At 44.1% G+C, this 25198-nt stretch overlaps 1 protein-coding gene across 4 annotated transcripts in view; it reads left to right on the top strand.

The window, feature by feature from the left end:
- The window catches only part of IQCE (IQ motif containing E), a 47654-nt gene that overhangs the window by 7623 nt on the left and 14833 nt on the right, over positions 1 to 25198 (top strand). For 3 of the 4 annotated variants that reach the window (XM_084818267.1, XM_084818268.1, XM_084818270.1), the window contains exons 2-15: positions 2679 to 2726; positions 2810 to 2852; positions 3318 to 3458; positions 4548 to 4682; positions 6275 to 6345; positions 7021 to 7134; positions 8095 to 8145; positions 8969 to 9039; positions 11335 to 11407; positions 12005 to 12054; positions 18144 to 18295; positions 19347 to 19402; positions 19940 to 20109; positions 23722 to 23824. In XM_084818267.1, coding sequence (XP_084674393.1) covers positions 2679 to 2726; positions 2810 to 2852; positions 3318 to 3458; positions 4548 to 4682; positions 6275 to 6345; positions 7021 to 7134; positions 8095 to 8145; positions 8969 to 9039; positions 11335 to 11407; positions 12005 to 12054; positions 18144 to 18295; positions 19347 to 19402; positions 19940 to 20109; positions 23722 to 23824 — 1278 coding nt within the window. The remainder of the gene's footprint in view (positions 1 to 2678; positions 2727 to 2809; positions 2853 to 3317; positions 3459 to 4547; positions 4683 to 6274; positions 6346 to 7020; positions 7135 to 8094; positions 8146 to 8968; positions 9040 to 11334; positions 11408 to 12004; positions 12055 to 18143; positions 18296 to 19346; positions 19403 to 19939; positions 20110 to 23721; positions 23825 to 25198) is intronic. The other variant, XM_084818266.1, reaches the window with a different exon arrangement.

Genomic DNA, 25198 nt, shown 5'->3' with positions numbered 1-25198 from the left:
AAATTAAAATTTTAAGCTGTTCTTTCTTGCCAGTATCAGGAAAGGACTGTAGATCTTACCCATGGAGGAATGAATTAATTGCAAAATGTATTTCTACACCTCTCCTAGTCAATCATAGAAGTGCAGTATTTGGTTTGCAATTTGACCTACTTGAATTTCTCAAGTCATTAGAAAGAAGCAATATCATAGTCCTCATGGTTTCAGAGAGAAACTTCAAAAATGTAGCATGTATTGAATGGTGTGTTCAGAAGCTCAATTCGCCTTATTGGTGTTCCTGAATGCAAATGTCTTTTTTCTTTTCTTTTTTATTGTGCATTTTGGCAGGGAGTTGTGCATTTTGAAAAGTGCACATTTTTCCAGTTGAAAAATGCATTTCCCCCATAGGCTAAAGTGTAAAAATGCTGATTGTGGGTGTGGATGTATTCATTTGCACAAGTATATATTTCCAGAAGTCTGCGCTTGTGCAAATGTGCATTGTTGAATGCAGATGCAAAAATTGCAGAAAATGTCTGAGAATTGCATTCCTGTTGGTGTTCACATTCAAGGCTGAGAATGGAACACGTTCGCTTGATTTGAGAACAGGAACAAAAGTCTCATACATACATACTCAGAAACTAGAGAAGGGCTGGCCAAGGCTTCCAGTTTCCCTTCATGGCTTCCTCTCCCAAGGTTACTATGCCTTGAGACTACAGCCCTTTCCCGTCAAAGTACACAACGATTTCCCTGCACTACAGCGATTGTTGCTCAAAACTCTTTAACATCCCAAGTTGTTGACGACTGAGGTAGCTGGCTTCAGAAGAAGGCTGGGCAAGTGAATGGAGTGCAGGAACATCAGGGTCCATTAACTATGGCAGGAGTTCTCAAATGTTCTGCCTTTAGTGAACTTTCTCCACATCAGTCTGTTTTTCAGTCTGTAAGCCCTTTGGGCCAGAGACCTGTCTTCTCTTCCTCAACCATATATGTGTGTGGATTTATTTATAAATAAATACGTGATGGTGATGGTAATCGTTCTTCAAGGAACCTCCTACACGTTGCCAAGGATCCTGGGGAATATTTAGGGACGTGTGTTTCGGATGGGGTTGCTGGTGAGGCCTGTTGGACCTCCCTGTTTCTCACATAAACCACATCCTAGCGCACACACCCAAAGCTCTCTTGAGGCTGCACATTGCAGGGGAAGATCAGGTGTGGCTGGCCAGCTGCCTGTGGAGGAATCTTGTCTTTGTTGCTGAGCTTCTCTGATGAATCCCCTGATAAGCTTCTGAGTTTGTAGAATCGGAGTTGGAAGGGGCCATTTAGGCCATCGAGTCCGTGCCCCACTCAGTGCAGGAATCCAGTTTAAAGCATCCCTCACAGATGGCTGTCCAGTTTCTGCTTGAATACCTCTAGCAATGGAAGGCCCACCACCTCCCTAGGCAGTTTGTCCCATTGTCTGACTGCTCTGACCTTTAGGACGTTCTTGGGAACACCGTTAAAAAGCACTGAACTACGGTTGCTACACAAATCCTATAGTGGAGAGTTATATGTTACCTAAACATTACCTAGCTGAAATGGCTTGTACTGTTATCTGCTTCCAAGTAGCATCTCACCATCACAGATGGGCTACTAGGCTGGGTTCTTATGAATTTCCTGGAACAATTTCGATTGCATGCAGAAGTTCCCAGGTTCAAGTCCAGGCATTTCCAGTTAAAGCAGGGGTGTAGAACCTTGGGCCAGGGAGCCCAATCTGGCCCTCCAGGGATCCCCATATGGCCATGCCCCCTTCTCTTGGCCCCACCCCAACCACTGATCGTCTGATGGTTTCCTGGCTTTTGTGTAGTTTTCCCCCATTCTGAAAGGTTGAGAAGCCTCTCCTAAGGCTTAGTTGCCGACAGTAAGAACTTTTAGCTCAGATAGGTTGGTATTTTTTTTAGTATTTTAGCCCCACCCCTTTTGCCTTTGGCCTCACCCACCACTGGAACGTGGCCCCCAAGAGCTTCTCCAAACTGGAATATGGAACTCGGGCTGAAAAAGGTTTGACAGCCCTGAGTTGAAAGTTTTCGGGTGACAGTGCTGGCAAAGTCCTTGGAGAGCAGCTGCCAGCCAGAGTAGATCAACCTTCCCCAACCTGGTGCCATCCAGATGTGTTGGACTTCAACTCCCAACAGCCAGGGAGTAAGCCAGCACTGCCAATAATGAAGAATGATAGGACTTGTTGTCCAACACATCTGGAGAACACCAGGTTGGGGGAGGCTAATGCTGATGGGCCCGTGGTCTGACTCAGTGCTCCTACTTGCATGTTATGCTAAGCAGTGGTGGGTTAATTAACCCCTGGAGCTTTGCAGCATGTCCGGATGGCAATTTTGCATATTCAAGCCACAACTGCAGCTTGTTGTGTTGTGCGAACCCAGCAAGGGCGGGTTGTTGGGTTGTTAACAAACCACACACATCCCAGGGGCTGTTTTAGTTTTGTGGATGGTTTGTTAACCACGCCAGCAACCCACCCTCACACAACATGACAAGCTGCAATCAGGGCTTGAATATGCAAAAGTCACCTGGACACAACCCACTATGTGTGGCTTAAATAAGCTGCAGTGATCATGTGAACAGGGCCACTATATGGCAGCCATGTATGCAGATATTTTTACATATCATTCTTTAATAGTACCATATGTTACAATATATGCATATTTATTCCACAGGTAGAGGACAGTCATTCTGCAGTAACCTATGACTCTGACACAGAAACAGTGAGTTGGACCAGGAATGTTATGTTTTTAAGTTCTCTGGTGTTTGCTGGTGAATTTCAATACAAAATAATTTTCTGTTTCAGAAACTGAAAAAGAAAACATCTCACAAGCCTCCAAAATCACCAAGTAAGCACATCCAAATCTTTCAACGTGACGCCCTTACCCTGAAACAATCTAACTATAGTGAAAGATGTGATTCTGTCTGGCCTTCCTTGGTATGAGAGAGGTTCCTAAGCAAGAGGCAGGAGAGTCTGAATTTTCTGGGACTGGGAACTAGGATTTTTTCTCCAAGAGCTTTGAGAAAGGTGCCTACTGCAGAACGAGTAGAGTTCCCAACTGACTAGTTTACTAGTAGCTACTGTTTGCTACTTGGCTAAGGAGTTCAGCCTCTATTATGTTAGGCAGCGGTCAGGAACTACATATATTCCCATATATGTGCATGACTCCGAGTTCTCTCCCTTCCCCAAGATCAGTAATGACTCTACGGTGAAGGGCCCATTCATCCCTCATGACTTTACTCACATGGTTTGCAAAAAGCTTCCTTGTTTCATTTTAAACTTGTAGTGCTGAGGGGTTTTTTTCTTGCCGTAGAGTCTCCATACACCTCTAGCACGTGTCTTCATTCTAAAAAGGCTGGATTTCCGAGGTCCTTTAAGGGCACAGAGAGCAAACGCCGTGAAATCCCCTTGGTTAAAGCATCAAGGCAGCTGTGGTGTGGATCTCTCAAGCAAGGTAACCATATGGGAAGGCAGTTCCTCCTTCTGCAAGCTTCTTATTGGATTGTCTTTGTAATGTGAGAACAGGTGCAGCGCTCTTGCTCCCCATGCCATGAAGATAACATGAGAAGCTTTGGCTCATGCTGGGAGGAATTCACCCAGGCGTTGTCCCATGTTCTGTGAGGGGTGATGCTGGCATGGGGAGGAGGTGTAGGGCATGCTCCTCCCACGTGGCCCTACGTGTCTCACATTACCTTTGGTGGTGTGGAAAGGAGCATGCTGCAGTGGCTGCTGTTGCTGTTGTTACTTCTTTTCGCTTACACCCTGTCTCTCTGCCTGAAATGAGGCCCCATGTTGTGACGGTCACCCGAGGAGGGATCTGAATAAAGAATGTGGACTCTGCTGTCAGTGCATAATGTCGTTCATAATTGATATGCAGGTGATAAAACAATATGCTGAAAATCTTAGCGGCGAAAGTCTGCTAGTGCAGCCTTCCCCGACCAGGTGCCTGCCAGATGTGTTGGACCACAGCTCCCATCAGCTCAGCCATTGGCTGTGCTGCTGGGAATTGTAGACCAACACAGGTAGAGGGCGCCTGGTTGGAGAAGGCTGTGTTCATGTTACTTCTTGTTTAGACAGTGAAAGCAAGATGGAATGATGCCGATTGCTTCATCATAGATAAAGAACCAGGGGCAGACTTCAGGATTGTACATTCGCACCAGATCCATTCTTGTGGCGGGTTGAATGCACCATCCCATAGGCTTCTCCCACTTGCATTGGTTACTGGTGCATTGGACCTGAGTACACTAGTAGGCTGTTGGAGCCCTCAAGTAACACCTTGATTAAAATGCCTGAGTGGGTTATTCCTACTCTGTCGTCATCAGCTGACACCAAATGAATTTGCAGTGAGATACTGTTTTGTCTTAGTGCTTTGACATATCTGTTCTAGAGCACTGCTAGCACACTGGCCACTTTCACTGTCCTAACAGCCCAGTCCTAAACACTCTACCTGCTGGGCTGGGCTGGGCTGCTTTTCTTTGGCTATAAAGTAGTTCAGCCCAAACTGATGCGTACTCACCTCTGGGTTCCCTCCCCCTCTCCCTAGGTACCTGGATGGGTCATGCAAAACCAGGCCTCGACATAGGTCCTGCACTCTCTACTGTCCCTGGCAGCACTCCAGACTATCTGAAGGAAGCTTTGGGCATGAAGAAGCCAAAACATGCTCGCTCCTCCATCAGCGGTGAGTTGACTAAAAAGGAATTGCAGCCCTGTTTATTTTATTGTTTATCTGTAGCATTTTTAATGCTGGTCCTCAGCCAAAAAAGCTCCCAGAGCGACTTACATATAATCAATTAAACAAGATAGGCCCTGCCCGCAGGCTTACTGTCTAAAAAGGCATGACACACAGGGAAAAAGGAATGGGGAGGGAAGAGGAGAAAAATAATTATTTTAGCAGGGTTGGTGGAATGACCCTGCTCTCCCTCTCATCTGTCTCTGTACAGCTTTCTGGAATGGCCGTTAGATGAGGATTAGAGCAATGGTGTATAATCTTTTAAAATCAATAAACAGGATGTACTTATAAAATACCATTTTCATAAAGCCATTGATTGTCAAATGATTTCTCATCAAGCCTCCTACAGAAAATAAGACACTGAACCTCTCCAACTATAATAGCCCCCAGCCCAAAGCATGAAGATACCCATGCTTTAGCATAGCAGATAGTGAACTGTGAAGCAAAAAGCTTGCCATGGAGTCACTAGGTGGCCTTAGGCAAGCCGCGCCTCTTAGCAAGCCTCGGCTCTCCATCTGTGAAGTAGGTATAATAAAACTAGCCTTCCTTGCAGAACAGTTGTGAGGATGATTGAGGGGACATATGTTAATTGCTTTGAACACTTGCTCAGCATTATATAGATGCTTGGTATTACTTGTATCTTTCTTTGTGGCCATTGTGCTGCATTTCTCCCATGAAGAATGAAGGACTTGCTCCGTGAGGAAGAGAAGCACCACATCTCCTGGTGTACCTGCACTTCTTACTTGTACGGGCCAATTCTCAAGCCTTGTGAGGCTTGGGTTGCACATCGGATCCTGTGTGATTTGACACTTGTGCTCTCATCCTGCAATGGTACCAGCCCCAATTTCCAGATGTTTTCACTGTCGGCGCCCGTTGGGTTAATCGGGTTGCCTCCTCAGAACTCCTATGCACTGGAAAGGTTTCTGGGGTATATCATGAGGAATGCCAATGATGTCTGTTGAGCCCTGCGGTTGCTCCATGTGACAGAGAATGCACCCCTAGATTGCGCTCAAACCACTCTGGCATCCATATGGAGTTGAGGAAGATCATCAGTGGTGGACAGGCTGTCCTTCATGGAAGCTTGTCACTGAAGAACTCCCAGGGTTCCTTGAAAATCCTGGAGCACAGCAAATCAGTTTCAACTCAGCAGTATCCCATGGTGAACTTGTGATGTAGAGAAGGCCTTTACAACCTATGTGTTGTAGCAAAAAGGTGCAGCGTATACGTTTTTGTTAATGGCGAATGTCCCAATGAAGCTGCAACATTTGCAGTGCTATGAAGCACAATTGTTTTATTTAACCTCAGCCTTCCCTAACCTGGCACCACTCTCCAGATGTATTGGACTACATCTCCCATCATCCCCAGCCAGTATGGCTATTGGCCTATTTTAGCCTCTCAAAAATATAGGAATTGACTCTCTGAATTGCTATCTGTGAGGTTTTTGTAATGGAAAAGGGTATTGTGGTCTCGGAATGGTTCTATCATTCTTTATAGCTGCCACTTGCTTTCTTTTGATGTGTGTGTGGGGGGGTCTTTTCTAGGCTACATCCCTGGAACTCCGGACTACAAAGAAAAGGAAGATATGTATGATGAGATAATTGAACTAAAGAAGGTATGGATAAACATTTACATATTCTGCATATCTGTACACTGTGCAGGACATAGTTACTGGAGAATCTTAGTTGTCATTAAAAAAAAAAAAAGTTTGATCTTCACAGTTGCAGAGAGAAGTTGGAAAATGTGCAGGGAGCATCTGCTCAGGAACCACAAGTGCCATGGACAGGATTTCCTGGAGGAGAGAAGAATCGTGTGCCTGTATTCTGTGTGGTTCTGGTCCATTTTCATGACATAATGTCCCTATTTGGCCTGTCCCAATCCTCTCTTCCCTCCCTGTTTGCCTTCTGCTACCATATTCATTGCCTAACTATTTTGCTACCTATCATTTAGTGAGGTTTCTCCAGTTTCCCCCTCCCTGGTTGCATTGAAAGATTCCCAGGACAGTATGGATGGGGACTATGGAACTGGAGAGTGATGAGGGGTGGGAAGCACATGGGTGAAAAAGCAGCAAAAGACAAAAAAAAATGTTTTACTGCTTCATCCATTCTCTCCATTAGTTTGCACATTTCTAAAGGTTGATGCCTGTAGGCTGGCAGCTTTGTCTTGCTTCTTTAGAAGGAACCAAACATGTGCAAAATAAAGAATATCACAGATTTTTATTTACCAAGGAGCTGCAAGGAGAAGCTTGTAAGGAGCCTGAGCCATTTCCACCTCCCTCTCTTTGTTGTAGACAATACATGCCCAGAAATGTGAAGCAGATCGGATGAAAACAAAGCTTCGGCGACTGGAAGAGGAAAATAACCGAAAGGACAAGCAGATTGAACAGCTGCTGGATCCCTCTAGGGTAAGCCATGTGCTCCTTGGTCAGTAGTGCAGTTAGCTCACTCAGCAGTTACAAAGCCAGTTACATTTTAGCTTCTAAATATCTGTGTTCCAGACCAGAGATAACTGATATGCTGTACTACTTAGGCTGTTGTTGTTGTATTGCACAATTGTAGAATAGAAAGAAACATTTACTATTGTTAAGCTGCTTGATTTGATGGGTGCTTAGTAAGTAGTTCTAAAAAACCCTACAGTTGTACAGCCCAAGACACATTTTATCTTTATATTATTTGTATCCTGCCTTTTTCAATTACTGAAGTCAAGCTGAGAGGCATGAAGGTTGCCATCCAAGCAGTGACCAGATCCATACCTACTTAACTTCAGTAAGGCGGCTGCATCATGTTCCACCAGATCATGTCCTGGGACTGTTTATGATTAGAAAATCTGTACCAATGTGTTAAGAGGTGGGAAAATCTGAAGAATAGAAGCTTAAGGGTGCAATCCTATGCATTTTTAGACGAAAAAATGTCCTGCAATTCCTAGCATTTAATGCTGGGCGTTGTAGGACCATTTTTCCTTTTAAACATGCATAGGATTGCGTCTTAAAACATGTAAGAAAATTTTGTGAATGAGAACTAGAAGAATAGTGGCTAAGTTACTGAATTGTGGCCCAGGAATATCCCTGGTTCTTATCTTTCCCCTACCATAGAGCCACTAAGTGGCTTTAGGCACTCTCTCTTTCTCAGCTCCCATCTGCAATATGGAGATAGAAATACTTGCCTACCTTACAGGGCTTTTGTGAAGACCACAAGACAATGGACGTGAAGTACTTTGAAAAAAGTGCCATACCAATGCTAACTAGTAGTATCCTTGCTGTAAGCCTGTTGGCCAGGCTCATCTTTCTTTTTATCTTGTGCAAAGTGCTTGGTTTCATGAAGCGCTGTGTAAATAAATAATGATGTTTCACTCCTTGTTTTTACAGGGCTCTGAGTTTGGCTGGCTACGGACAGAGCAGAAAAATGATACTAGCACGGTAATTGCACCATTTCTTTCCATCTTCCTAGTTTAATGTTTGTTGATGGGCCTGCACGTTCTGGATTTGTACAGCGACCATGTTATGAAACTACATAAAACAGTGCACAACTTGAAAGTGAGAATAAAATGCCAGATTCCCTGTGGCATTTCAGTGCATTCATGCTTGCATCTGGATTGTCCTGATATTCAGAACCCCGTTATTTATTAAAGTGTCTAAAATTTCTAAGAACTGTACAAGAACAGTTGAAAGACTAACATCCATCCAATGAGAGAGTGGAAAAAGCAGCAGAAATTGGTTCAAGAAAGGAAAGAATAAGGTTGGCTGAAGAACTGTCGAGTTTGTAGGTCATTGGCATAATCGTTGTATTGAGGACCCAATGAACAGAATTGGACCAAGGGGAGGAATGTAAAGAGAAGTAGGCCTAATACTGATCCCTCAAGAACTCCTACAGAAAGTGCAAAAATTAGTTATACTGTTAAAAATTCTGTGGTCAGACTATAATACATTAAAAACATAAAATACAAACAATAAAACAATGAATAAAAACAGCATGAAATAAAACTAAGATAAAATCACCAGTAAAGAGTAAAAACACCCCACACTTTGTTTTCCCATGCTTTCCCTTGCAGTGTTGCCAGATGATCTCAGTCCCTCAGGAGGTTCATATTTATCTCTGTTGTGCTAATCTTTGTCTTGCCTTGTATGGGTTTGTAGATGACACCGTTTGGAGTGGGGGGATTCTTGATTTATAATTGTGTACATGCAGCATTATATGCGACCTTTGTTTCAGGAGAGGCCCTGTGTTCTTTCCTCTTGATAGATGATCAGTGGATTGAAGCAGAAGATTCTTAGATTGGAACAGCAATGCAAGGAGAAAGACAACACTATTAAGTAAGCTGAATTTTATTTATCTAATACAGTGTTTTTACCATGCCTTTCCATCCTTGCGGAAGCTCAAGGTTTCTAACAATAAATCAGTCCTAAAACAGATTAAAAATGTACACATCATAACTACGCACCAGTTAGCAAAAAAATAAAAATAAAAAAATCAGAAAACCAAGAACAAACCCCTATAAAAGGACCAAATGGCCAGTGTGCTTTTGGCACAGACCAAAAACATGCTGAAATAACAGCATCTTGACTGGGCATCTAAAGGCAGAGAGGGAGGAAACCAGCTAGATATTCCAGGGCAAAGAACTTTGCAAAGTGGGTACCACTGAGAAGCCCCTGCCGCACCTACCCATGGGTGGGGTATGGAGTCACGAGTGTACCTTAGCCATGGCTGAGATATGGGGCAGGCCCCTCTGATGAAGTTCTAAGAACGAGATGAAACCTTGGGGGTTCTCCTGGAGCTTGAGGTTCAGGTGGCCTCAGTGGCATGGGGTGCCTTTTACTAGCTTTGGTTGGTGACCTAGTTATACTACTATTTGGACAGGGATAACCTAGCTTCAGTAGTTTATGCTCTGGTAACTCCCAAGTTAGATTACTGCAATGTACTCTACATGGGGCTGCCTTTGAAGACAGTTCAGAAGCTGCAGCTTGTGCAAAATGCAGTGACTAGATTGATAACGGGGACCAGACGGTCTGAACATATAACCCCAATTCTGGCCTTCGTGCACTGGCTGCCTGTACATTTCCAAGCATGATTCAAGGTGCTGGTTTTGACCTATAAAGCCTTAGATGGCTCTGGACCTGACAGAGCACCTCTTCCTGTATGAACCCACCCATACACTATGCTCGTCATCTCAGGCCCTTCTCCAAGTCCTTCTTCCAAAGGAGGTTTGGGGAGCAATCCTGTGCCCCCTAGACAGCAACTAGGGGACACAGGATTTTTCAGTTTGGGGGCATTGAGGTCGGAACCAGGGCTCCGACCTCACAGCACAGGAACTGTGCTCCCTGCCCCCCTCCCTGCAGCTGGCACAGTTCTCTCCACACTGGCTACATCTCTGCACTTGGAAATGGAGTGTGGAGACAGGGAAAAGGATGCGGTCCTGGTGGCGGGGAGGGGAGGCTGCGTTACACAGCTTTCTATGTGCCACACAGCCTCCTCTCTCCCACTCCGAAGCTCCCTGGCTAGAGAGGCAAAATCTCCTGCATAGCCAGACATGCAAGGCAGCTGGAACATGGAGGCAAGGATCACCTCTGTGCTTTGGCCACCCTGAAATGGATATATGTCAGCCTCTGAGTTCGGAGGCTAACGACTATCTCCATAGGATTGCATCCTTGGAGGATGGGACCAAGCTTGAGGGCCTTCTCGCTGGTGGCCCCCCAATTATGGAATGCTCTCTTCAGTGATGTCCACCAGGCATCAACACTGGCATCTTTTCAGTGCAAGGTTAAGACTTTCCTCTATTCTTAGGCATTTGACAGCATATGATAGGGTTTTTAACAGGTCCAGGGATTTCTTACTGTTGATTGTTAAGATTGTGTGTGTGTGTGTGCATGCGCACGTGCGTACATATATTTGTATTTAAATGGTTTTTATATTATGTTACAATACTGTATTTTTAAGGTATTTAATCTTTGTAAACCGCTTTGGGTGGCATAGAAATGTGATCAGTGAAATGAAACTTAATGAGAGTAAGGTCATAGGGGAGGAGGTGATCCATACAATATCCAGAGCACATGCATGGCTCTTGCATTAAGGATTGTATTGTCATGGGTAGAGAAAGAGATGGAGAGATGATTGCAAAGCATTTTGTGGCCAAAGCTGATGGCAAAAGCAGTCCAGTTCAGGAGCAAGCTGGCCCCTCTCTGACCCTGTTTAACTATAGATTGCCCCTTTGATGATTGCCCCGTTTTTGACAACCTTTAAATTATATGGAAGTGCAGTTGCTAGGAGGTGCAGTTGCTTCTGCCATTGTGTGACCCAGTATGGTTCCTCAGGACACTGGGAATTTCAGCAGTCGGGTGGCCTGGCACCCCCGTTGTTCAAGAGAATGTAGTGCAAGCTGGGAGAATAAAATAGGTAATGTTGTGGTTCTCAGGCCAAATTTTTGCTATAAATATTGTTGGAACAATCATTAATATTTGTGATGTTTGGGACTGCTGATGATATTTTTGTGTATGAATATGGGGTGGAAAAGGAGTATAAGTTGACTTCACTGTTAACAAATCTTTATAGTTAATTTTTGCCGTTTTGGTTCTACCCATCATACTTCTGCTTGTTTTTGGATTATTAAAAAGCAAACTCCAGACAGATGTGAAGAGCACTAATGTGGAAGAAATGAGAATTGCCCTGCAGACCTATTATGAGGAGGTAGGCCTTTATTAAGCTCTTGCTTGTTGAAAATAGGAGAATGTAATTAGAAAATTTAGATGGGAACCTGGAGCGACATAGTTTCGCCTCTTGGAGCTCAGTCAGGTGTAGTGGAATGTATACACTAACTGGACTTGAGGTCCTCTCCCAGAGGATCATGGGTAAATATGCTTATTGTTGGTGCTGATCTACCTTGTACATTCTTAGAGTAGAACTTCACTGCAAAACCCCCACTCCTTTCCAGTGCTTTGTTGTCGGAGTTTCTTAGGGCTGTAATATTTAGGGGTGCCAACAAAGCCGTGTGTGACCTCAGAGGTGCACAGTCATGTACTGTGATGCAAGCTTGGATCACAAGCGGCCACGTACAGTGTCAGTGTACAGAGTTGTGTTCTGGAAACCCTCTGCAGAATTGTGAGGAGTCCTGGTAGTCAGCTCTTGGATCACATGGCACAACCCCTTGAGCATCAAAATGTTGCCATATTGTCTTGCCTTGCTTCTTTTTGTCCCTCTGATGCAGCATTGCATATTTACAAGATAGCTTCTTCTGCATCTTGGTCCTTGCTCTACCTTTCTGTTAATATAGTCTGTCTGTTACAGATCCAGCGACTCCAAACCCTGCTGGCAAAATCAAAGGCTGTGCAACGAAAGTATGTTTATTTCCTTGGGGCTGTATGCATGTGTATAAGTTTTTACTGTCTGATTTCTATACTTCACTAATTGCGGTGAAGTAAGAGGATGTGAAAAGCTTTAAAAAAATTCTCATCATATAGATGTTGTTTTGGGTTTCTTTCCCCACATTTGTTTAACTTCATAACATTCCATGTCCTAACTATGTTATATCCATCGGACATTTTCATTTTGGTTAGAGGTATTTACCTCTAAGATATTTAATCAGTTGCAGTTTTAGATTCCTATCCACATATGATGAAAGCTGTACCTGTTAAGTCAAGGCAGTGGCTTCTTAAAGGCTCTAGTGCCCAGCCTAAAACCTAGTTAAGATGAAATGTTTGAATTTAAGTTAATTAAGGCCACAATCTTAACAGCCACTTACGTAGAAATAGGTTCACTGAAATCAATAGGATTTACTTTAAGATTAAAGTCCCACTGAAGTTTGTACCTTCCCTGATCCTATAATCCCTATTGATTTTACTGCACCTTATTTACAAAGAAGTGAAAAGCTTCAGTGAAAGCACTTCAGACTCTAGCTAAACCGTCTTAAATTCAACTATTTCATTTCCACTGGATTATTGTCAAGGACACATTCCTCTAAAATAGAGGCATACATTTTATACCAGAATCAAGATGTAAACCATTTGAAAGCAGATGATCAGAAGCAATGAAGAAAATTCTGACATACTTTAATTTAAAAAGATGATCCCTAGACCTGCCTCCCAAATGGATCCTTTTAGACTAGAGATTGATGGTATTCTGTGTAGTTATTTAGCCACTTAAAGAGCAATCCTGTGGACCCTAGACAGAGTCTGGGGGGCGATAGGATAGTTCGGATTCCTGGATCTAAGGTTGGGGTCAGTGTTCTGACCTCAGAGCCAGGAATCCAAGCTCCCCTCCCCTTCACAGATGGCATGGAGAGAATTGTCTCAGCTGCATCTCCAAGGTCGCAAAGGTGTCCTTGGAGAGGAAGGAAAGGGGGTGTGCTGGTGGGCGGGGAGGGAAGGGGAGTGGGGAGGCTGGCTTATGACATATCTCCTGGGCTCCCCAGCCTCCTTCCTTCACACTCCACAGAGCCCCAGCTAGATGTGCGAAAACACCCGCTTAGCTAAAATGCAGAGCGAGAGGAGCGCAGAGGTGAAGATCGCTTCTGCCACTCCTCCTGCTTGGCATTGGATGGCCATTAGCCTCTGAATTCGGAGGCTTGCGGCCATCCCCATAGGCTTGCACTCTTAGGTGCTCTCAGGTAAATGCTTCAAGGAAATTGTAGACCTTCCAGTATAGAAATAATGCAACAGGTCAGGGCTGTATTTTGCGTAGTTAGTAGTAAGGAATAGATTTGGAAACTTGGGAATCTAATTTTGTATTGGTTAAAAAGAAGCACATGTTCCTAGTCCTTATGATTACAAAAGGGGAAAAACTTGGAAAAAACGCAAAGAATATTAATCTACCCAAAGTTCAGAAAGAAGTGAAGCCACTAGGCAATACTTCCAGTAGTCCAAGGGATGGGGTCTTTTAAGTCCTGCACAGCCATTCCTCCCTCTACCACTAGGATGGGTAAATAGTGATAAATGGATGAACACGTTTCATTCTTGCAAAAAAAAAAAAGCCCTAAAGATTCAGCTTGCGTTCTAAATTTGTGCTAGTAAATATGAGAACACCCCTTGTTAGGGCAAACCCTTCTGGAAATATGCAGTGGAAAGAGCATAAGGTCATTACCCTTTTTTCATTAGTCATTAATTCCATCAATTTGTGTGATCAAAAGGGCAATGTTTTTTAATCAATTTTTTTATTGTGAGTTTCAACAAACCAAACAGAAACAAAACAAAGAACTGGAAGTATAACAACATGCTTTAAAGTCCTCAGTTTCAAATGTTACAGCATTTTAGGAAAAAGGAAAGAAGAATAGATCACACATAGTCTTCAGTAAAAAATATCCATATATGTGTCCATTTGCAAGTGATACCTATATACCAAATGCTGCTAGTGTTGTTAGATTTTCAATCCATTTCATTATGAGCGGTGAGCTTTTATCCTTCCAGTACTGTAATATCAGTCTTTTAGCGGCTAGGAGGGAACGAAAAATCTATTTACGCTGACCATGTGTTACATTCCAAGAAACAGGTAAATAGTTTAAGAGAACATGTACATCAGTAAATATTAAAGAGCTTTCCAAAACGAAGTTTATCCATATGATAACTTCCTCCCGAAAGGAGGCAACTATTGGGCATTTCCAAAACATATGAATAAAAGAAGCATTGACTGCATTACACCTCCAACAGCTACCCGAGTTAGACAGACCTTTGTTATTGAGATGTTATGGCGTCCAATAGACCCGAAACAAACGTTTTGCTGAATAAGACATAAGCAGAGGTCCAAAAAGGCAGTGTTAAGGTTACTAAATCTGTGCCATTTCATGTTTCATCATACGGCCTAAAGCAGGTCCGGATGTTGCATTTCTGGCATGTCTTTGGTACAGGCTAATGGGCTGCAGTTGGTCCCACCTAAATCTACTTAGGGTGCAATCCTATGGCTGCTAGACAGCGGCTAGATGGCCATCGGATTGTTTGGTTTCCAGGAAGCAACCTCAGAGTCTGCGATCCAAGGTTGGTTCCTGGAAAACCGCCTCCCCGCCCCCTCCCCTGCCCCCTCATAGGCGGCGTGGATTGTCCCCGGGCTCCACACTTAGATGAGCAGCGTGGAGCGGTGCAAAAGCAGGCGTTCCTGGGGGCGGGGAGGGGCAGGGAATGTGGAAGTGCCGGTACAACACTTCCTATGTGTCGTCCAGCCTCGCCCCACCGCTCTGAAGTCCTGTGGCTAGATGGCCAAAATCAGCTGTCTAGCCGCAAATACAGGGCAGCCGGAGTGCGGAGATCCCCTCTGCGCTCCTCCCACCGTGCACTGGATAGGCCGTCGCCTCCGCGTTCAGAGGCGGCTGCCTATCCCAATAGGATTGCTCGCTTACTAGCTTTATATGAACCATGCCTCAGTTTCTTTCTGTTTGTCTCAACTTGAGCACTTGCGCTATATCTTCAAGTGGCCCCTTGTAACACACAGACACACGACGAGAGGGACAAAAAGTCCAGCCTGGTTTAAGGCAGCTTCCTTTGTTATAAATATTGTGAATTCATCCAGAATAAAGTAACACAATCTTGTGAAGGGCTCCTTCTTGCACACATGTAAAAATTGCTGATTGGATGGAGTGAGAAAATTGATATAGTTTGATACAGGTGATATAGAATATGTACCTTTTTGTTCCTTTCTTTAAAAAACAAACCCAACAACCTTAGTTAATAGGTTTGTTTCATTAACATGAGCATTTCGGGAGTCCAAATGGGGATGCATTCTAGTGGGACTTCCTATTCCTAGAAAAAGATTCTTAACTCTAAAAGTTGACCAGATACTATAGACATCAGGTGAAAGATTCAGAGGAGGAAGAAAATTATGGAAGCTCTGAAGGAAGAAGATAGAGAAAGGTCTGTGCGATCAGAGGAAGACTGGAGGAGTGTGGAAATCAAGGTAGCTTTGGGGAAATATAGAGTAAGATTAACTTAATTTTGTTTCTTGAATGCCACTGATACGAGCGACATATGTGTAAGGGTGGGAATGCTGGACCGGTTATCTCAAAGGTGAGGCTTTCGTCCTGGGATGGCAGTACACAGAACATGATCAGACATGTGCCTAAACCACGAGGACCACTGAGGCTGTGATCCTAAGGATGCTTGCATATAAAATGCTTATAGGAGAGGGGGCTTATGCCTGGGTTCTACATCTCAGATGTAAATAATGCATTTGTTCCCTCTTTGGGGCCATTCCATACTTACCTCTGTTCCCATGCTTTATTGGAACAAGTGGATTAAGAATGGTGGTGATGATAATACTAGTAGCATAGCATATACATAGTGCTTTACACAGTACAAGAGGACAAGACCCTGTCCCAGGGAACTTAGAATCTAAAATGTTTCACAGGAGAGAGAATGGAGGCAGGCGTAAATGGGAAGAATGTGCAATTTATTTATTTATTTTTATTCCATTTCTAGCCCTCCTGTTTTCCTCATGCAAGGAACCCAAGGCAGCATACATGATCCTCCTCCTCTCCATTTTATCCTCACAATAACACTGTGAGGCAGGTTAGGATGAGAGTCAGTGACTGGTCCAAAGTCACCCAGCAAGCTTCATGTCTGAGTGGGGACTAGAAACCGGGTCTCCTGAGTCCAACACTCTAACCACTACACCACACTGGCTCTCTTATTCTGATTATTTCAGTTACAGATACTGAGGCCTGGTATGAAGGCTAGGGATTTGTGTCAAACGCTTTATGGAAAGGGTGGGTTTTGAGGAGTAGTTTGAAAGAAGTGAGGGATGTGGTATCACAGAGAGGTTCTGTGAGGCAGTTCCAGGGATGAGAAGTGAGAAGGAAGGAAGGGCGGAGTCATTTGAGGGAGCAGGAGATCTTTGGATGGCTGAGGGCCTGGAGGCGCGAAGGTCATGGGCAGGGATGTATCAGGATATGAGCCCAGAGAGATGGGGCCGGGGTGGGGAGGCCATAGAGGACTTTGAATGTTAGGTTGTCTGAACAAGGTTCAGTTTTCTCCAGGGCACCACTGGCTCCAAGTTTTCGAGGGCCCTTGGGCAAGACACCCTCAAAGGGACTCTGCCTTCTCACCGCCATGGTCACCAGCTGCCCTTGCTCCCCCCCCCCCATTGCTACCACTTGCTTGTTTGGCAGGGAGATTGCCCGGGAGCAAGTAGCCAGGGGCATCTGCTGCTCCTCCCCAGCATTGCTGTTGTCTGGGCCAGAGCGAGAAGCAGGTGAACAAGCAGGCTACACTGGCGAAGAGAAGGAGCAAGTCCAGGGGGCCCTTGTCAGTGGGCCTCTGCTGGGATGTGGGCATGCAGCAGGGGCCCAAGCATGCCTGCCCTTGACTCCGGCCCTGCTCCCAGGCCCAGCAGCACGATCTTTGGACAGAGCTGCTTCTCCTTTCTGAAGGCTTAGTTTCAGAATTTGGTTTTAAGTTACAGGTGAAACTACTTTATATTTTAGTTTCTTTGCTTGTCTCATCCACAGCAGCTTTTGATCTGAGTAATTCCTGCCAAGTTCATGAAGGGCGACCTTTGTTCAAAGGCCCTTTTTCATCAGCCTTCAGTATCCTGGCCTTTTTGGTCAGATTTTGTTGCAGATATACACACTGAATATGAAGTCACAACTTTCTCTTGAACTAGATATTTTTTAAAAACCTCTTTGTTTTTTTAAACCTAGTCTGGAAACTGTTAATTTATCATTAGGATCTATTCCACACTCATAAAGTGCACAAAATCTATTGTACATAAGAGAGGTGTCAGTTAAAGACAAGTATATCTGTAAGTAGAATGTTGTTTATCTGGGACCTAGGAAGGAGAGGTTCAGAGCAATGACCCACTCTGACCTTCTCCCAAATCTCCTCTGTTGTGGCATAATCCATTGCCTCTACAGTATTAAATGGACTGAAGTTTAGAACTTCCCTTCAATCTGGATACTTCTACATGCTGTGAAGCAGGCTGGTATGGGACCAGCTTTGTGATGTATGAATTTTAAGGGGCAAGATAGCACTCCGTCACTGATGGGTAACTTGTCAGGAGTTGTATCCAGTTCATGCAGCATGCTGATAGCATTAACTCCTGTCTTGTGTCATTCTCGAGATGCTGCTGATGGTATTAATGATATTTGTAGCTGTTTTTCCTCTAAGGAGGTTGGGACATTGCACATGGGGGTATTCCATGTTATCCTTGTAACAACCCTGTGAAGGAGATTAGGCTGAGAGGATGTAAGCGGCCCAAGGTCACTCTGTGAACTTGATGGCAGGGCGGGCATTTGTACCCAGGACTCACTGTTCCAAGTCCAGCACTCTGTCCACTACATCACACCAGCTCTCAGTTCTGCTACATGTGAAAATAACTATAGAGGGGCACGTTTGCAATTAATTGCTGCTGTTTTGTGGCTCGGTCAACTTGTTGGTCCAGTTAGTTGCATTTTACATTATGCTTTTGGTCTTGGCTGCAGCAGTGTTTTCCCCATTTGTACCTGCAGATCTCCTCCTGAGAGGAAACAGCCGAAGGTGCTCAACACTGCTGTCCTGCAATTATCCAGGAGCATCAAAGAGTTGCAAGATGAGAATCGGACACTAAAAGTAGATCTAGACCAAGCTCTGCGAAGCTCTCCTACCTCCAGTAAAGCAACAAGTAAGTGCTGTCGGAAGACCAGTGGAAGAGGTATGGTCTGGCTGTCCTGGAAGAGGAGTGGACTGCAGAGGTATGGCCTGGCTGTTTAAGGCTTTACCGCATCCTGGGTGGGCCAAATCTCCAGCGTTGAGGTGGAACCTGTCATGATCCTCCAGGACTACAGCCAATAGCCCTTAGCTCTGCCGCATGCAGTGAGCCTCCAGGACTGACATTTGGAGCATCTTCTGAGGTAAAAGTGTTCTCAAGCTCAAGACTGGCCTGCCCACCATAGCTGACCATTGGGACCTCCTAGTCAGAAAGAGCTATAAAAGGCTTCCTGCTTGAGCTGGGACTTCCCCAGGGCAACAGCAGCCTTCCTGGATCTGGTGTGTTTTGGTTTCCTCTTTGGCTCTGTCTTCTGGCTTGTCCTTCAGCATTGGCTCCTCGTTTCTGGCTCATGGTTCTACTCTGACGACTGCTTACAGCTTTGAGGGAACCAGAGTGTAACTGAACAGACTCCTCAGGTGTGGTCTAACATAGGGGGAAGTGGAAGTACAAAAAGCATGAAGGGCAAACTCAAGCATTTGTGGGGACCTAATAAGAGGCAGGAATGATAGGGCAACCCGGAGGTCATATAAAGCAGCTTCATGGGTTGTCAGTTGGCCACCCCTGGTGTTAAGCAGAGGGAGTGCTCAGAAGACACTCCTTGGGCCCCTACTAAGCCTCTCTGCAATCTGATACCTTACTTTTCAGCAGCTCTCCTGAAAACATGCTCAACTATTTAATGCTGAAGAAGAAAGTATTATATGAGAACAACTATTTTAGTAGCTGTTGAAACACTATGTGATCTTTTCCTGTTTATAAAACCAGGGCATGTCCCTCACTTGCCCCACCTTAGTTAAACCAGTAGGAGGTAGCTTGATTTGATGTCAAAATCTCTCAAGATAATCTGCTGTTCCAGCTTTTATAAATAGTGTCTCTCAGATTCCTGCGACTCGGACCTTTCCTTTCAGGGATTTATGTCTCTTGCAAGTCTGACTTCCAGTTTGAAAACTTCGTTAACTTTCCTCAGATCACACTGAATGGAGCAGACAGAGGCTGGTTCGGCGGATTTCAAAGTTGGAGAAAGTGAGTGACGGATAGCCATCTTAGAGCTGGTTGGACAGAAACCATTTCAGCTGCTGAGTTCATTGGGCCACTCCCATTAATCTGTGACAGAGAGACACAACCCAGGAACTTGCTTGTTTTTATACAATATTATGGGCCAATTGGCATATTTTTAGGGTGTGGCCATTACTTTACCGTGCAGTCTTTTTGGTCAGGGGGCTCCAGAGTTGATCTGGACTGGGGTTTGCATTCAGATGAGAGACAAAAGAAACAAAGGCCTTTTCAGGAAGTGGCCTCTGCTTTTTTGAGAGGGTATCCTGGCTTATAAACTGCTTCTACTTTCAGTCAGTTCCTACTTGCAGGAACTACTCAAACCTCAAAAGTGTTCGCTAGTAGTTGCCTCTGGCATAATGTTCTGTGGCCATAGGTGATTCCTGCAGGTGAATGTTTTCATGCTAGAGCAGGGTTTCTTGTGCCCCTAGATCAGTAGAAATACATGGAATGGGGTAATGTGCAGGAAAGGACTGTCAATGACCATTGCTTGTTTTCCATTTCCAGAAAATGGATGAGAAGCAGAATGGCAGGTTGCAGCTTTCAGAGACCAACATGTCACCGTTGCTCTCTCCATTGGCTTCTGCACAGCTGGATCAGTCAGTTGCTAAGGAATACAATCCCCCAGAAGAATGTGAGCATCTCTGTAGACTAGTGAAGAAGCTGAAAAGCCAAAGGTTTGTCCTTCAAAATCAGCTGGCTGTTAAAGAGTTAAGTGTCTAGGTGTCGTCTGACATAGTCCAGGTCTCTTTTGTTGCAGTCTTGGAGGATAAGGTGAAAGAAATTGTCTGAAAAACTTCTTGTTCTCTCTGAAAGCCTTACATCATTTAATTTCTTTTTCTTTGTCTATTTCTGCTGGTTAAAGTATTAAAAAAAGAAAATTAAAAAATAAATCCTGGGAAAGCTGCTTTGCATACAGCAAATATGTGCAAAAGCCAGGTTTTTGTTACCCAGTATCTAAACTCATACAGTTTGCTGTAGGATTTTCCTCAATCCCCCTCCACAATCTCACCAAGTTGATGGAGACCCTGAACCTGTAGGATAGTTGTTCGAACCCACTAGGAGCCACAGAACTGGCTTGGCAACAGCTGCCTCAGGGAGTGTCTTTGCCTTAGAACCATGAATCCAACCCTTCAATTTCAAGCACAGATATGAAGCATAAAGCTTCCCAAGCACAGGTAACAAACTGATTGGATGATCATTGGAAGGGTCTGATCACTCTTCTTTTTTATATAAAAGCAGCATCTTCGCTTTCTGCCAATTTACAGGCACTTTCCCAGAATTGTTTACTATAGTGAAAAGTGTGGAATCTACCACCCATTATTGGCCTCGGCAGGTATGCCGTCGGGACCGGCAGCCTCTTGAGATGACAGTCTAGAAATGTTCTCTAGAAGTAAGGTCACTAATTTCTCAGTGGCTGCTAGTCCTAATGGCTACATGCTACCTCCAGTGTCAGAGGCAGTATGCCAGAACACCGGATGCTGGAGAACATAGGTGGGAGGGTGCTGTGTTTGTGGGTTTCCCATCAACAGTTCATTGGCCACTGTGCGAACAGTATGCTGGACTAGATGGACTGTTGGTCTAATCCAGCATGGCTCCTCTTGTTCTTATGTCCTTACAGGAGGGTCACCAGTGATTCCAAAAGCACAGAAGAGTCTAGAAACATGCATTTATTAGGATCACTAAGCTTATGGAAATATTGTTCCCATAAATATGGTGGACTTCTTCTTAAGGTGCCATCTCCTATCGGAGGTCAGCTATCATTACAGCTATTTTCGTTTTTGATGCCACCGCCGTGAATAGTTGTATAGAAGTACAGCTGAACCATTCATCAGATTCTTTAACTGTGATGTTCATCTTCTTCCTATTGATCTTTTTCCCTCCATTTTCCCTTGTATAATGAGTTGGAGTATGGCGTCTCTTTCGCCTCGAATAATATGACCAAGGTATTGTAACTTTCTTCTCTTGATGGTCTTTGCCAATTCTGTTTGTTTGCTTACTCTGCATGGTATCTTCTCATTTGTTACTCGATCAGTCCACGGTATTTTCAGCATGCATCGGTATATCCACATTTCGAAGGATTAAATTTTCCTCAGATTGTTCTTCTTAAGTGTCCAAACCACTCAGTAAAATAATATTGAGAACACGTAGCATCTTACCATCTGAATCCTTACAGCAAGTTTAGGGTCCCAATTACATAATAAGTGTTTAATTTTAACAAACACTGTTCTTGCCATCTCCACTCTTGCGTTTATCTCTTGTGTTCATTCATTTCTTTCATCAAACCAAGTTCCTAGGTATTTGTATTTTGTGACTCGCTCAACTGGCATATTTATTGTAATTCACCAGTTGGACATATCAATGCTCCCGATACTAATTTCCAAAAATTCACTAGTATTTCTAGTTAGTGAAGCATTCAGCAACATTTGCTTTCTTGTGAGTTTGCCATTTCCTTAAGGCTATCATATGTTTATATTCCTTTGTAACCTGAAAATAGATATTTGGAAAGACTCTTTCATTATTTGAGCTATATTTATAATCTGTCTTAAGTTTTCCCCACTTCTTATAACAGGATTTAGCAATCCAATTTGTTAACCTTATAGAATAAGTATGGTCAGTTGCTGCTCTGTATGGATTTGCTTCAGATGCCTTAGCATTGGTTGTACAAGCCACATGCTCACCTCTTGCTGCGGGTACTTTTATTAGGAACGTAGGCAGAGGCATGCTGGATCAAACCAAAGGCCTCTCCACTCCAGAAACAGATTGAACAGATGGAAGCCCACAAGCAGGACATGAGTGCAACAGCACCCTCCCACTTCCCCAGTTGTGTTCCCCAGCAACTGGCATACACAGGCATACTGCCTCTGATAATGGACAAAATATATAGCCATCATGACTAGCAGCCATTGATAGCCTGATCCTCCATTAGTCTGTCCAATCTACTTGTAAAGCTGTCCAAGTTGGTGGCCATAACTACATCTTGTGGTAGCGAAATCCATAATTTAACTGTGTGTGGTGTGAACAAGTGCTTCCTTTCCTCTGTCCAGAATCTCCCATGACTCAGCTTCATTGGATATCTCCCTATCCACATTCTCCACACAGTGCATAATTTTATATACCTCCATCCTGTCGTGTGTCCCCCGCACTTACTCACCTTTTTTCTCAGCTAAAAAGCCCCAAATGTTGTCACCTTTCCTCATAGGGGAGTTGCCCTTGATCATTTTAGTTGCCCTTTTCTGTACCTTTTCCAGCAGTGTTGTAAATATCCCTCATGTTTGTTTGAGATATTTAGATAGAGATACAGCTTTTCTTATAAAACTTGAAACACTTTACACAGTAACAAACAGCAGCATTACAATAAAAATACACCCCCCCCAAACCCATTGCCCACCTTTGGGGGCAGTTAGGTGGGCAAGTATACAAGAGAAGGCCTTTTTTGCCGTGGCCCCACACCTCTGGAATGGGTTGGCATCTGGGATCTATCAGGCCCCATCACTGCAGGCTTTTAGGGAGGTCTTGAAGACTTCATTTGTTTACTCTGCCGTTCTCCTGATTATGTTTTATTGGACTGTTCTGATCTGTAGCTGCAATTACGTTGTAAGTTTTTAGTAATGTTTTATTTCTGGTGTTCATTTTATGAATGTCTGCTGCCTTATTATTGTATAAGTTTTTATTATATGACTTTTAACGTTGTAAGCCATCTTGGGAAGGTTTCTGCTCCGAAGGCAGCCTAGAAATGTTTTAAATAAATATAAATAACCTAACAATAAAAAAGAAACTAAACTTCATTTTTCTTCACTCCCCCTCCCCCATTCCAAAAGCAGTAAAAGTTCTCTCAAATAGAAAGGTTTCCACTGGATTTTAATACTGTCTGCCACCCTGTGTATGCAAAATAGGAAAGCCATTTTTAGATCTTAAAAATGAATGAAGGATTAAACCGCTTTTCTAAATGGTAACAGTGTTGGGCATCTCAGGTCAGATCAAGAAAGGTTGACACACCAGGAAGGCTGTCCTGCAAGATCTGACAGGTACGCAACAGGATCTCCTGTAATGTGGAAGAGATGCACAATCCAAGCATTGTGCCCTGGCCAGAAACCATCATGACATTGCAAAGCATCTTTGGGTGTGCCTCTCAGGTGACTCACTGCTTCCTCAGTGCCTCTAAAAATGTAGCCACTCCAAACCTCTGCCTGTGTTGCTTATGCTGTAGGGCTGGCACTGTGGATGTATGTGGGCTTAACAGTTCTGTGGGAAGCTCCGTGCTAATGATTCGTTTCATGCTTTTGCAGGGAAGAAATCCAGAAGCTAACAGAGAAGGTGAGAGAACTGGAGGAAAACCAAGAAGCAAATTGTAGACAGGCTAGAAGTAATGCCACAGAACCCTCCGATCAGGTAAAACCCACAGTTTGATGTGTCTGGTACAGCATGTCGTCTCCTGTTGACTCATCTGGCTTCTGTCGAAGCCTCTGTGTGGGATGCTTGATGCTTCGGCATTGTTTGGCTGTGGATTTTAATAGTTTCTTGGATTGCTTCCCTCCTGAAGCCTTCCTCCAGCCAAGTATTGAATTTTACATTTATAGTGTGTGAAAGAGAGAGTGAGAGCGCCTTTGGTACTCTCATGGTAGGTGGCTGGTAGAGAATGATGCATGGCCTCATAACAATTAAGACTGGATTGGTGGGAATGTATAGCTTAGGGTATCAATGGAGAGGGAATGCATCGTCACCAGTAACCTGGCTAGGAGATCTCTGTCCTTGCTTGCTCCCATGCTGATTAGTTAATGGCAGGAAACTCCTCGGTGTGGAAAGGCCACACTCTCTCTTTGCCTTGGCTCTCATGCAGGATCAGTGTTTGGAATTGGTGTTTATTCTCTCTCTCCTCCATCCACTCCTTCCTTTTCTCCCCCCTAACCCTTCTTGTCTCAGTCCCTTCTTTCACTTGTCTGTAGTTCTTACCATGCTGCTTTCCTTTTGCTCTTGGCCATGTCCTTTATTTTTTTCCTGCTTTTCTCCCTCATTCATTTGTTGTTCTTTCCATTTCTCTAGCATACCCCTCCCTCCTTAATTCTCTGTCCTTGCACACATTGTCCACTCTTTTCATCCTTCTCTCCTCCTGCACCAGTTACCTTTCTTCTGCCATTCACTCTTTAATTCCCTCCCATTTCCAAACCTTTAATATAATAGATAGGAAAGGCATATATCAAATGACTGCTTATTGTTTAGCCTTATAGTGGCCCAGTTTGGACTTAATGCTAAATCATAGAGTAGCACTATGAGAACAAACCTGATCAAGCCTCAGGCTCACGAACTCCCCATTCTTTCTTTGGATCCATCCTGAGGAGGAGATTGGAAGCTTCTGCTTCCTGCTTTAAACTAACTGCAGTTTGTCGTTGTGTCCGAAGTGGTCCAAACTGTGGTTACTTTAAACCATGGTTTATTGAAACAAGCAAGATCAAACCGTGGTTTCTGATCTTAGATTGTTTCAATAAATCAACTTAGACTAACTGCAGTTCCTGGTTTGGATATAACAAAAAACTCTGGTTAGTTTAAACCAGGGAGCAGATGCCTCCACACTCCTCCTGCTTGAGCATGCTCATTCACATAGCGCTGAACCAGCCTTCCACAACTTGGTGCCTTCCAGATATTATGGACAACTCCCAGCATTTCTGACCATTGGCCAGGCTGTCTGGGGCTGATGGGAGTTGAAGTCTAAAACATCTGGAAGGTGCCAGGTTGGAGAAGGCTGCACTAAAGTATGGTTCAGCATTA

Source organism: Heloderma suspectum, chromosome 12, assembly GCF_057233095.1.
Source record: "Heloderma suspectum isolate Gila_16-S chromosome 12, 16-S_ref, whole genome shotgun sequence".
In the NCBI taxonomy this organism is placed as follows: domain Eukaryota; kingdom Metazoa; phylum Chordata; class Lepidosauria; order Squamata; family Helodermatidae; genus Heloderma; species Heloderma suspectum.
This window is presented reverse-complemented; position numbering and strand designations above follow the sequence as displayed.